Source organism: Cricetulus griseus, chromosome 7 (genome assembly GCF_003668045.3).
Source record: "Cricetulus griseus strain 17A/GY chromosome 7, alternate assembly CriGri-PICRH-1.0, whole genome shotgun sequence".
Taxonomy (NCBI): domain Eukaryota; kingdom Metazoa; phylum Chordata; class Mammalia; order Rodentia; family Cricetidae; genus Cricetulus; species Cricetulus griseus.
The window spans coordinates 82,841,636-82,852,831 of record NC_048600.1 but is presented as its reverse complement, the minus strand read 5'-3'; the positions used below and the strand labels follow the sequence as shown (position 1 = coordinate 82,852,831).

The 11,196-nt window shown below is 50.7% G+C and overlaps 2 protein-coding genes across 4 annotated transcripts; one reads left to right on the top strand and one right to left on the bottom strand.

Moving 5' to 3' along the window:
* The first annotated feature begins 3,793 nt into the window (after positions 1-3,793).
* Rangrf (RAN guanine nucleotide release factor) lies at positions 3,794-5,185 on the top strand. 2 transcript variants are annotated; one of them, XM_035447778.1, is made up of 5 exons: positions 3,794-4,013; positions 4,100-4,216; positions 4,397-4,553; positions 4,645-4,745; positions 4,944-5,185. In XM_035447778.1, the coding sequence occupies exons 1-4, from the start codon at positions 3,937-3,939 to the stop codon at positions 4,732-4,734; spliced, it is 441 nt and encodes a 146-aa protein (XP_035303669.1). In that variant the 5' UTR covers positions 3,794-3,936; the 3' UTR covers positions 4,735-4,745; positions 4,944-5,185. The 2 variants fall into 2 exon arrangements, with proteins under 2 accessions (XP_035303669.1, XP_027282877.1); XM_027427076.2 differs by having other exon boundaries at positions 3,796-4,013; positions 4,645-4,730.
* Positions 5,157-10,021, bottom strand: Slc25a35 (solute carrier family 25 member 35). 2 transcript variants are annotated; one of them, XM_027427074.2, is made up of 5 exons: positions 8,755-10,021; positions 6,885-6,950; positions 6,339-6,491; positions 5,871-6,005; positions 5,157-5,728 (listed from the first exon to the last, which is right to left on the bottom strand). In XM_027427074.2, the coding sequence occupies exons 1-5, from the start codon at positions 9,127-9,129 to the stop codon at positions 5,555-5,557; spliced, it is 903 nt and encodes a 300-aa protein (XP_027282875.1). In that variant the 5' UTR covers positions 9,130-10,021; the 3' UTR covers positions 5,157-5,554. The 2 variants fall into 2 exon arrangements, with proteins under 2 accessions (XP_027282875.1, XP_027282876.1); XM_027427075.2 differs by lacking the exon at positions 6,339-6,491.
* Positions 10,022-11,196: the final 1,175 nt, after the last annotated feature.

The window sequence follows — 11,196 nt, the reverse complement described above, 5'->3', positions numbered from 1 at the left end:
ACATAAATTTAAATATTTTCTTTTTTGGGGGGGAGGGGTTCAAGACAGGCTTTCTCTGTGGCTTTGGAGGCTGTCCTGGAACTTACTCTGTAGACCAGAGTTGGCCTGGAACTCAGAGATCCACCTGCCCCTGGCTCTCAAGTGCTGGGATTAAAGGCGTGCACCACCCCAACCCTGCTGACAGTACTATATTGTGTTTTTAGTGAGGCATGGTGGCACACCTGAAATTCTGGAATTTAGGAGACTGAGGCAGAAGGACTCCCTCAAATTCAAGGCCAGATTGGATTACATAGTAAGACCCTGTCTCAAACAAAACTAGGGGGCTGGGGAGATGCTTAGAAATCTCAAAGATGGCTGATCTTAGGAGGACCCAGTTCAGCAGCACCCACGTGGTAGTCTGCAACTCCCGTTTTCAGGGGCTCTGAACCCTCTTGAGGGTGGCAGGCACACAGGTGGTGCACAAACATACATACATGCAAATAAAAGACTCATTAAGTAAAATCTAGACAATCTTGAAAAACAAAACTCCAAGCCGGGCATTGGTGGTGGCACACGCCTTTCGTTCCAGCACTCGGGAGGCAGAGGCAGGCGGATCTCTGTGAGTTCGAGGCCAGCCTGGTCTACATAGTGAGTGCCAGGACAGCCTCCAAAGCTACAGAGAAACTCTGTCTCAAAAAACCAAAAGAAAAAAGAAAAGAGAGAGAGAAGAAGAAAAACAAAACTCCACTACCATAGTGAGGCTGGAGAGTTGACTCACTGAGTATGTAACCCAGCACCCATCTCAGGTAGCTCACAAAACTCCAGCTCCCAGGGCATCTGACACTTTTTTCCAGCCTCCAAGGACATCTTCATATACCTGACACACACACACACACACACACACACGGTGCACATACATTCAAGGGTAGACACATCTGTGATTGGAGCCAGCCTGGTCTACATATCAAGTTCCAGTTCAGCCAAGACTACATAATGAAAAAACAAACAAAACAAACTAGTTTCTTGTGTTCCTATATATTTTATTTTTATTTACAAACATTTTTCCTAGTAAGTATTCATGAGTTTCATCAAGATTTCAAAGGACCCAATGGTAGGATTGAAGGCTTAAAATTCCTGCATACAAGAAATATGTAGTCTTAACTCTTCCATCAAGGGATGGTTGTTACCGGGTGGGGTATCACTGGAGGTCAAAGTCTTTTCTTTTTTTCCTTTAGATTTATTTTAACTATGAACCTGCACCTGTGGGCATCACATGTGTATCTGGTGCCTGTGGAGGTCAGAGGCTCCCCTGGAATTGCAGTTGCTGATGGTTATGAGCTACCGTTTGGGCACTGGGAACCCATCCCAGGACCTCTACAAAGGCAAAGTGCTCTTAACTGCTGATCCATCTCTCCAACCCCCTCAAAGTCTGTCTTTTGGGTCCTTCAAAGGAAAGGGACCATCCTAAGGCACAGAATCACCTGTCCCAGTTGTAGGTATGCTGTCACCAGCACCATGAGAAGAGCAGCTGTGTGCCATCTCAGAGATTTGTCCTGTGACGCTCCTCCTCCCAGCTGCAGCTGGTCCAAGGGTCCCACTGTGCTCAGATACCTTTTCAGACCCAATGGCAGCAAACCGACCTGTTTGCTTTTTAGGGAGTTGGAGTTTGAACACACTGGAATGTCGGCATTGAGAAGGCTAGAAGAGATGGCAGATACCGAGAGACGGATGGCAAGCCAACAGGAGAGATCAAGAGTCCTACCATGACAAGGAGCCTTCTACCACAGAAGAGATCCAGCCTTGAGCCTTGGTACAGCTCTGCTCCCTACCATCCTGTCATAGAGCTCAGACACTGGGGAAAGGCAGGGGTCTTAGCTACTTGTAGTCCACAGAAGGCTTGTCAGGAACCCTCTATGTCATTGGAGATCAAAGCTAAGGAGTTTTGATCTGCTTGACTATGTACAAAGCAATTAGAGCGGTTGTTGCTCCTAGAAAGAAAAGTCTACACAGAGAGGCCTCTACGGCCAGGTTCCTTCTATCCCATGGGGGCCTACAGTACCCTTTCTCTTATGGAGTGAAACTAGTCACAGACCCACCCAGAAACAGATGAGCCAACTACATCCTCATCTCAATTCTAATTATGTATTTGTTTATTTACTGGGGAAGGGTCTCACTATATTACACTGGCTGGCCTGGAACTCACTATGGAGAACAGGCTGGTCTTGAACTACAGAGATCTGATTGGAATTAAAGGCATGTGCCACCATACATGAACACATTTCAATCCTGACAGTGCTTTAGAGTTGAGGAAAAGCTCAGAGAAAAGCCAGATGACTACAGTTAGAAATAAAAAGTCCAAACTGGGTGTGGTAGCACATACTCAGTGCACTTAGGAGGCTAGGGTGGGATGACTACAGTTACAGGGAGGGAGCAGGGGGCAAGAGAAGGAAGGAGAGAGAGAATTTAATGGCAAAGGACCGACCCCCATCTACTTGTGACCCCCTCAACCTTCCCCTCCTTGTATATTCACATTTCCTATACACTCTCACCTCCAAGTTTATTCACCTATGTCCTGGCTGGAATACCTCGAGGACGCCCTCAGGAGCCCTGTAAAACCAACTTTAAGACTCAGATCAAGCTGGGCAGTGGTGGTGCACGCCTTTAGTCCCAGCACTGCAGAGGCAGAGGTAGGTGGATCTCTGTGAGTTCAAGACCAGCTTGGTTTACAAAGAGCTAGTTCCAGGACAGCCTCCAAAGCCAGAGAAACCCTGCCTCGAAAAACCAAAAGGAAAAAAAAAAGACTCAAAGAAAGCTCCACTGATACTTTTACACCATGGTAAGGTGTACCTTTATATTGCCAGGCTCAAGAAGGAAATGACTGCAGTGTAGACATCAACAAATACAAAACCCTCAGATCCATTTCAGTAAACTAGGAGGGTTCATGTGGCCAGGATGAGACTCCCTTTACTCAGTTCCCCGCTGAGAAGTGGATGCTACACAGAATCCCCGAGGGGCAAAGGTAGCTTCCTGGGCCCCAGGCATTGGCACTGGTAGATTTATTCAGTAGTGCAAATAATATACCATTAGGCCTATAATGTTCTAATGCCAGGTGCTGGGGATTAAGGATAAATGGAGAAATTGACCAGAAGGATAAAGTTAAACAAATACTTAAAAAGAACACTCCAAAAACCTGTAAAGGAAAAACAAAAGTTTAATCTGTGCTTTGGTCCAGGTGTACTGGGGAAGATTTGAGGGGATTAGAACACTAATCCTCAGGTTAGGTGTCAAGGCTTGAAGTCCGAATCCTAACCTAGACCCACACCTGGACCTGTTGTTTCCCTTAATTCCCAGCACGAGATTCGGGAATTAGTGGTCTGGTTGTCAGCCCATTCGGGGTCAAGTACCTCAAACGATTCTCCCCTTACTCAGAGACCTCACCTAGTCAGGTCCTTTAATTGAACAACCGTTCTTAGCTTTTTTTTTTTTTTTTTTTTGAGACAGAACTTACTCTGTAGACCAGGCTGACCTCGAACTCTCAGAGATCCACCTGCCTCTACCTTCCAAGTGCTGGCATTAAAGGCGTGCGCCACCACCACTCGGCGAACAACTGTTAAGGACCATCTTAGAAGGTGCGACTCTTTTAAAATGGAGCAAGCGTGCACGGGTGTCACAAATCCTAAACCTAAATCGGACAGCAAACCAGACCCCACACTTTAGCCTGGCTCCTTCCAAAGAGCAAGGCTTTAGAGAACTGCCCCGAGAAGGCCCCGCCCCCAAAGCGCGAGCGCCAATTGGTCAGCGTGATCGCAGGGCGTGGCCAGATCTTAAAGATCCAAGAGCTTAGTAGGCCGGGAGGAGGTGGTGGGTGCTCCTGGAGCCCTAGAGGAAGTGATGCCTCAAAGGCCCTTGTAGGATTCTTTAAAACCTCGCTAATGTCCAGACTCAAGTCTCAGATCTATGGAGCCCACCAGAAACTTTCCACTATTCGGAGGCGCCTTCTCCGCCGTTCTCCCCCCTGGGGCCATGGATGTGAGGTGAGAAAGCCCAGAAGCCCCGAGGCCGGTCGGTTGGGTTGCGAGAAGAAACCAAGACAACTAGAGTGTCCCTGCCCCTCTTCCAGCGACCTCCGACCGGTCCCGGACAACCAAGAAGTTTTCTGCCATCCCGTGACCGACCAGAGTCTGATCGTGGAACTTCTGGAGCTGCAGGCCCACGTGCGGGGCGAAGCGGCTGCGCGGTGAGAGATCTAGCCAATGGGAGGCCAGGAGATGAGGAGATGGGCGGGGCCTGTGGCTAGACGGTTATTCCGGACGAAAACTCCAAGGGCGATATAGAAGACTGGCCAGGAGAATGAGGCTCGAGGGTGGGGATGGGTTATTCAGAGGTGCCCCTCCCTACCCCTGTCCCCCCACTCCAGGTACCATTTTGAGGACGTTGGCGGGGTGCAGGGGGCTAGGGCCGTGCACGTGTTATCTGTGCAGCCTCTCTCTTTGGAGAACTTATCTCTGAGGGGCTGCTGTCAAGATGCCTGGTTCCTTTCTGGCAAGCAGCAGGTAGCTAAAGAAAACCAGCAGGTGAGGGCCATGGCGAAGGGGATGTCCTGAAGTGGGGGAGGGGTAGTCCCAGTTACCATCCTGGTAAGCGTCCTGTTTCTGATCCCTTTAGGTAGCAAAGGATGTCACACTACATCAGGCCTTGCTTCGTCTGCCCCAGTACCAGACTGATCTCTTGCTCACCTTCAATCAGCCCCCGTAAGGAAGGAAAGGGTGGGAAACTCGCGATCTCCCCCGAGCCCCCTCGCCCCCCTGACAATTAGGCTGGGTAGGACAAGCAGGAAGAAGGAAGATTGGCTGGTGGATTCCTTCAAGGCCGAGGTCCTCTAGGGAATAGGAACTGTAATCCTGCAAACCTAATGCCGGTCCATTGTCTTTCTCCCTCTGTTCCCTCACCCTAAACTCTAACAGGAGGTCTCTTGGCCCTGAAAATCTATCATGTCCACCTTGGAGCCTGGGTAACTTTGAACAACTGGTGACTAGTTTGACTCTTCATGATCCCAACATTTTTGGTCCCCAGTAAAGATGGTGGAATACAACATAATGCTGCTGAGGACTCGGGGACCCAGTTCTGAGCGGGGAGTGTCTACTTCTTCCCTGGACATAAACATAAGACACCTCCTCTGCAGAAATAAACTTGCTTTATAAACATAGTTTCTGTGGCTTCGAATCTGAGAGGACACCTGGGTCTCCCAATTCCCTTTGGTCTTGGAAAGGGGACTTTAAAGCTGTGCGCAGGAGCAGGAGGGACCCAAGAATGACAATAGAAATATACTTTGGGGTGTCTGATTCAACCCTGAGATGGGTGTAAAGTATACAGGGGGACTTGTGGGGAAATTTAAAGCAATATTCAAGGCAAGGACATAAATTACTGTTCAGAGTGATTCAACCCTAAGAGAACAGAGAGGGAGTGGGTGTGGCTGTCCTCAAGTGGATGAGAAGTCCATCGGTCAGTAGTCACTGAGATAGTAAGTAGAGGCAGAGGTGTCCAAAGGGTGTTGACTTGGGTATAGTAGAGCAACTCATTTAGTGTATGTGTTGTAGAGGGAACGAAGCTGATCCCAGAAGAAGAGGGAGAGGACAGTGTGGGGGCCAAGGCGAAAATAGGAGGCACCTATACCCTTGTACATGCCAAAAATGCCCTCTGTCCGAGCTGTCTGCAGCAGAGCGTCGAAGATCCCCCGGTACATGAGGCCCTGGAGCATGTCAGAGAGGGAGAGCACAGGAGGAGCATGTCAGAGCCTGCCAGAGTCAGACACCTTTGCAGGTAGCATTTGAGGATCCACTTCTCCACCCCCAGTTTTTCTGACCAGCCCGAACCCTACAGTACTCCCCTACCTTGCCGTGAGTATCAGTGGGTTGGTTATAGAGCCTTGTGCTCGCCACATCAAAGGGTGTCATGGCCAGTACTACTGCCATGCCACTCACCATGGCAGCTGCCAGAGCCGCCTTCCAGCTCTGGGGAGGAAAGATCTATAAAAAAGAGAAAGAATTTTATCAACCACACAGTCATTCAACCTTAGAGTAGGACAGGCCCTGCCCTGGGAACATAATTTCTGGAAGCTTCCATACCACCAGAGATAACACAGTGTGATGACTGTGAAGGAGGACTGTCCAGAGGGCTTAGGTACCCCTTCTGGTAGGAAATGATGACAGAATCCTGTCTAAGGAGTCAATGACCCCCCAAGCCCTCCTGCTGCTCCCTCACTTTTGAACCTTGGCATTATCCCATCCAGGGCCCACCTCCCTTTTTCCACCCTTATTTCCCATTCCAGGGATTGTCCCACCCCTTTTCCCTGGCAGTACCTCCCACTGGCTCAAGAAGTCCTTGGTGGATGAGAAGGTGCACAGCTGGGTAGAGGAACCGATGACAACTCTGGGCAGGCCGCCCACGGCCCCACGCCACAACCCCACTAGACCATGTTTCTGGCCAATCTGGGTTAGTGCCTGAAACATGCCCTGGTGGGGGGGGGGAAGACCATGGGATTGGGGTTCAGTCACCCACCCCACCACCAGGGACTGCCTCCTGATGATGCTCAAACAACTGTTTCACTGTAGGCTTAGAGCCAGAATAGGGGCCCTCAGGTGTCCACTAACCCTTGCCAACCCAGAGTTCAGGCTAGAGGTTTGGAAGTGAGGACATTAGCAGGAGAATGGGGCAGGAGAAACAGGTGTGGGGGATTGGAGGAACAAGGGCACATAAGGGTTAGGGTGGGCTCCAGGGCATCACGAGTGGGATTTGGTGGGGTTGGGCAGAACAGTGGCTGGAGTTGGAGCTGCTAGGTACCAGCAGAAAGCTGGGAGAAGATGGAGGAGATGGTTGGGTCCTCCAGTGGTTTGGGGAACCCTCACCTGATGTTTATACTGGTGCCCTACAGCAATTTCAGAGGTTGCCTGAGCCTGGAGGTGTGTCTTCACCTGGGGACAAGAGAGTATCTCAGCCTGTGCCCAAGTGGTCATCCTCTTACCATGAAGACCAATACAGCAAACCCTCACACTTCCTCTAGGATACTGAGCATTGACCACATTCTTTTAATCTGATAATTACTGTTGTTCCCACTTAACAAATTGGTCATGAGACTCTGTGTCCCTTGGCTGCAGTCCCAGGGGACAGACCTCCTAGCACTGCAAAATACCCTGCCCCCTCCACATCCTACTTCCCTTGGGGCTGGGGGTGGGGAGTGGAGGTTGGAGAATGGCAATATTTCCTAAGACTTCATATTAGGCAAGATCTGGGTGTCTAGCCTCTTATGCCAGCTCCCATTCTAGATCAGATTTCCACCAGCCTCCTTGTCAGGCTACCCAAAATGGGTTCTTTGGTTCCCAGTTCCCAAAGAGGTATGAATTCAGCTGACTTTGACGATGCCTTTGTACTCAAATCTCATACACTAGGAGTAAGACCAAGTTGGCTCTCCTATAGATCATCTCAGTCTCTTGGCTGCACTAAGCCTGGCCTAGTCCCAACAATACACAGCTGTGTGACCTTGAGCAGGGTACCTACCATCTCTGGGTCTCAGGCTCCTAACCCTTCACCTATATTTGATAACTCAAAGAAGTAAACTGTGAGACTGCAATTCTCTGGTGCTCAGGACCTTCTTGATCCTACACTGACTGATGCCTGTTACTCGGATCCTCATCCTGCCTATACAAGTCAGCCTCAGTGTTAGGCAATAATAAGACAATAAAAGTTACAGGATCACTGGGCAGGGTGGCACATGTGTGTATTCAAAGCACTCCGGTGGCAGAGGCAAGGAGGATCAAGAGGCCAGCTTGGGTTCATAGTGAGTTTCAGACCAGCCTAGGCCATATAACTAGAACCTGTATCCAAAAATAAACAAGAAAGAAATATTGTCAAATGCTTACTGTCTGCCAGGACCTATACTAATACTTTACATGTTCATCTCATTTGTCTCCTTTAATCCCCAACAACCACACAAAAGTCTATAATTATTGCTGAATTTTTTGTTTTTCCCCAAGACAGGGTTTTCTCTGTATTGCTTTGGAGGTTGTTCTGGAACTCTGTAGACCAGGCTGGCCTCAAAGTCACAGAGATCTGCCTGCCTCTGCCTCCTGAGTGCTGGAACTAAAGGCGTGCATCACCAATGCCTGACAATTATTCCTGTTTTATTGATGTGTCACCAATGAATAATTTTCAAAGCCAGGACCTGAGTTTCAGAAAGTGTGACTCCGAAGCTCAGATGTAGACAGATATGACGCACAACTGTTAACTGAAGCACTGAGAAGCCTAGGTTGGACAGTGGGTTTGAAGCCAGGCTGTGCTACAGAAGTTTTGACACAGCCGGGCGTTGGTGGCGCACGCCTTTAATCCCAGCACTAGGGAGGCAGAGGCAGGCAGATCTCTGTAAGTTTGAGGACACCCTGGTCTCCAGAGAGAGTTCCAGGACAGGCTCCAAAGCTACACAGAGAAACCCTATCTCGAAAAACCAAAAAAAAGTTTTGACACTACTATAGAGGGAGACCCTGCCTCAACAAACAATACCCCCACTCAAAGAAGTCTCCAGAAGCAAGATCTGTAATCTTCATGAGCACATTGCAGTCAGTTGGGTGGGTGTGTATAAGGCAGATTGAATGCCTTGAAGCTTTCCTGTGACTTCTGCTTACAGGGAGACAGCACCCTGTCACCAATGCCCTTGTGTAGGGCAGGCTCCCACCTTACACCAAGGGTCCTTCTTGAAGGCCCCAGACAAGACTCCCTTCTTACCAGGTAGATTGGGCTTCCCAGATAGGCTCCAATGACCCCAGCTAGGGCCCCAGCTGCAGCGCTGCGGACAGGACTGAGGACGCCTTCATCAGTGCTCAGATATCCCTTACGCTCTGCCAGCCCGTAGGTGCCCAGTCGGATGCCATTCATTAGGAACTGGTACAAGAGCGCAGGGCCCAGGCCCTTCTGCAAGGCGGCCAGGCCATCCACCTTGCCAATGGTGAAGAAGGCATGGAAGACGTTTCGGTAGTGGCGCTGGTAGGTTCCCGGGGCCTTCAGTTCTCCCTGTAATTGCATTCTGGTCTTCACAACCTCCAGGGGATTGGTGAACACACAGGCCCCGCAGGCTGCCATACCACTCAACAAGAAGTCCATGGTAGGGGTAGCAAAGGCCTCCAAAAGCAGGGATGGATATCAGAGTAACACCTGGCTTTTTGCAGTCCAGGCGGCAACAGGTAGAAATTTAGAGAGTTAAAGTGTCAGGGTCAAATGTCAAGAAGTGAAATAAGGTTAGAGGGAACTTGGGGTTCAGAGGGTGGCAAAGAGAGGAGAAAGAGGAGTGTAGGGGGGTCTGGCGAGAAGGCCCTGTTGACCGAAGGATCTGAGGTCAAGGAGGAGCAGAAGTTAAAAGGTGGCAGGTGGGGATGCCTGGGATTACAGGCTAGGGGTATTTTGGGAAAACGCGGAGTTGGGAAACGGTAGCTGGAGAGACAGGAAAAAGGAAAGCAACAAGAAGAAAAGGATCAGAGGGAAGAACCCCGGAGGTGGTTTGGCGACAAGCAAGAGGAGGGTCGCGAAGGAAGTTAAGATTGCGGCTAAGGATGAGCTTGGCAAGGTAGCTACGGAGCTGGAGCTCCTTTACCCGGGGAAGCTTGCGGAGGCCGGGCCGCCACTCTCCAGTCGGTGGAACGCAGCGCCAATGGGGACTCTCTTCCAGAGCCGCAGCCGAGCGCCTCCGCCAATGAGCGCAGAGCCGGCTCAGCGGCCAATGGGAGGCGCTCGCAGCGGCCCGGCCCTCGGCCTCGGCTGGAGCAGGTTGGGTTAACTCTCCTAGCTCCGGCTCCGAGGCCTACGACTGGTCTCAAGCGGGCGCCTGACGCGCGGAGCTTTTATCACTGTCCGGGAGTTAGGGTGGGCCGTGGGTTCCTGAGCCGATGCAGAGGCTGCGAGCAGAGGGTTGGGCAGCTCCTCCTGCGGGTGGCGGGCTCTCTGCGGTCGTCCTCTAACCCAGGTCATCTCGGTTCGGGGTTGCCGGACCGCAGCCACGCCCAGCGCTGTTCGGTTGCCAGGACAGCCCGGAAACAGCGGTCCCTCCCGCCCGCCCCGGTGCCGGGACACACCTGCTGGTCAGCACCCATCCCCTAAGGCCAAATAAACTGTTTGTAGTGGCTACCAATAGGGTGTGGCCAGCTGCGGGGGCCTGGGAGAGAGACTTGAAGACCAGACAGGGAACGAAGCTTGGTCTTAATAAGCTCTTGATCCTCGCAAAGACCTAGAGGAGGCCGGGCAGGCCAAGACAAGGATTTCCATCCCTTCTCCAGCGAGGCTTAGACTACCGAGAGCAAACTTGCCTTTTGTCCTTGCTTCACGTGTGTAGTTAATCATGAAAGAACCCTCAGGAAAGAAACTGGAAAAGAGCGGAGAGAGAAGGCTTGGGGAAGAAGGAAGGCAGGGGCTTAGGGATGTCGTCCGGGTGGCAGGCGAGGCAGTGGGCTCACCCGAGTGACACTCAGCTGCTCTCCTTCCCGCTGAGTTCCGATTTGCATCTTCCGTCCTAATATCCGATTGACAATAGGCAAGTTACTTTTCTCCTCAGAAACCCCTCGTAAAATGACAGCGATATCTGCGGGACATACTGAGGTTGTATTCAGTTAAATTTACTGGAAAGTCGGAAGTTGACAGAATTCTTCCCATTTCCTGGAGGGTCCCTGCCCTCTTTCTTTGGTGGCGTCCGCGTCAGGATGCCCTTGAGCATCTTCTGATGGCTTTTCCAAATTGTCCGTATTCAGCCTCATCCTACTCTGTTCCTCAAACATACTCCTATTGTTCTCATTTAGGGGTTGTTAATTTCCCTGCTGCACTAGTCTGTGAGTTCCTAGGATCCCTGGGGGCCAGATCCAAGTCATAATTTGTTGTTTGTGAGACGACAGTCTTGCTGTGTGTAGCCTACAGGGGCCTCAAACTCAACATCTCCTTGCCTCGGCCTGTGGAGAGCTGGAGATTTCAGGCCTGCTGCCATACTGAGCGACAGGGTGACACCGCATAGTTTCACATCCTGAGTTTGAAGCCTGTGGTTCTCAAAAGTGAGAACTGCTTTTCTCATTTTTGCTGCTGCTTTTCCTATAGCAGCAGCAATACCTGGGAACTTAGAAATACATCTAGTCTCGCTGGAAATCCTCTGAACCAGATCTGCAGGTAGAACCCTGTCCATCTGTCTTTCAT

Coding starts and splice junctions, on each gene's coding strand:
- Rangrf (XM_027427076.2), top strand. CDS start 3,937: ATGGAGCCCACCAGAAACTTTCCACTATTCGGAGGCGCCTTCTCCGCC. Junction 4,014..4,099: donor CCTGGGGCCATGGATGTGAG/GTGAGAAAGCCC, acceptor CCCCTCTTCCAG/CGACCTCCGACCGGTCCCGG. Junction 4,217..4,396: donor CGGGGCGAAGCGGCTGCGCG/GTGAGAGATCTA, acceptor CCCCCACTCCAG/GTACCATTTTGAGGACGTTG.
- Slc25a35 (XM_027427074.2), bottom strand. CDS start 9,129: ATGGACTTCTTGTTGAGTGGTATGGCAGCCTGCGGGGCCTGTGTGTTC. Junction 6,492..6,884: donor GGCACCAGTATAAACATCAG/GTGAGGGTTCCC, acceptor CCCCCCCACCAG/GGCATGTTTCAGGCACTAAC. Junction 6,006..6,338: donor ACTTCTTGAGCCAGTGGGAG/GTACTGCCAGGG, acceptor TCTTTTTTATAG/ATCTTTCCTCCCCAGAGCTG.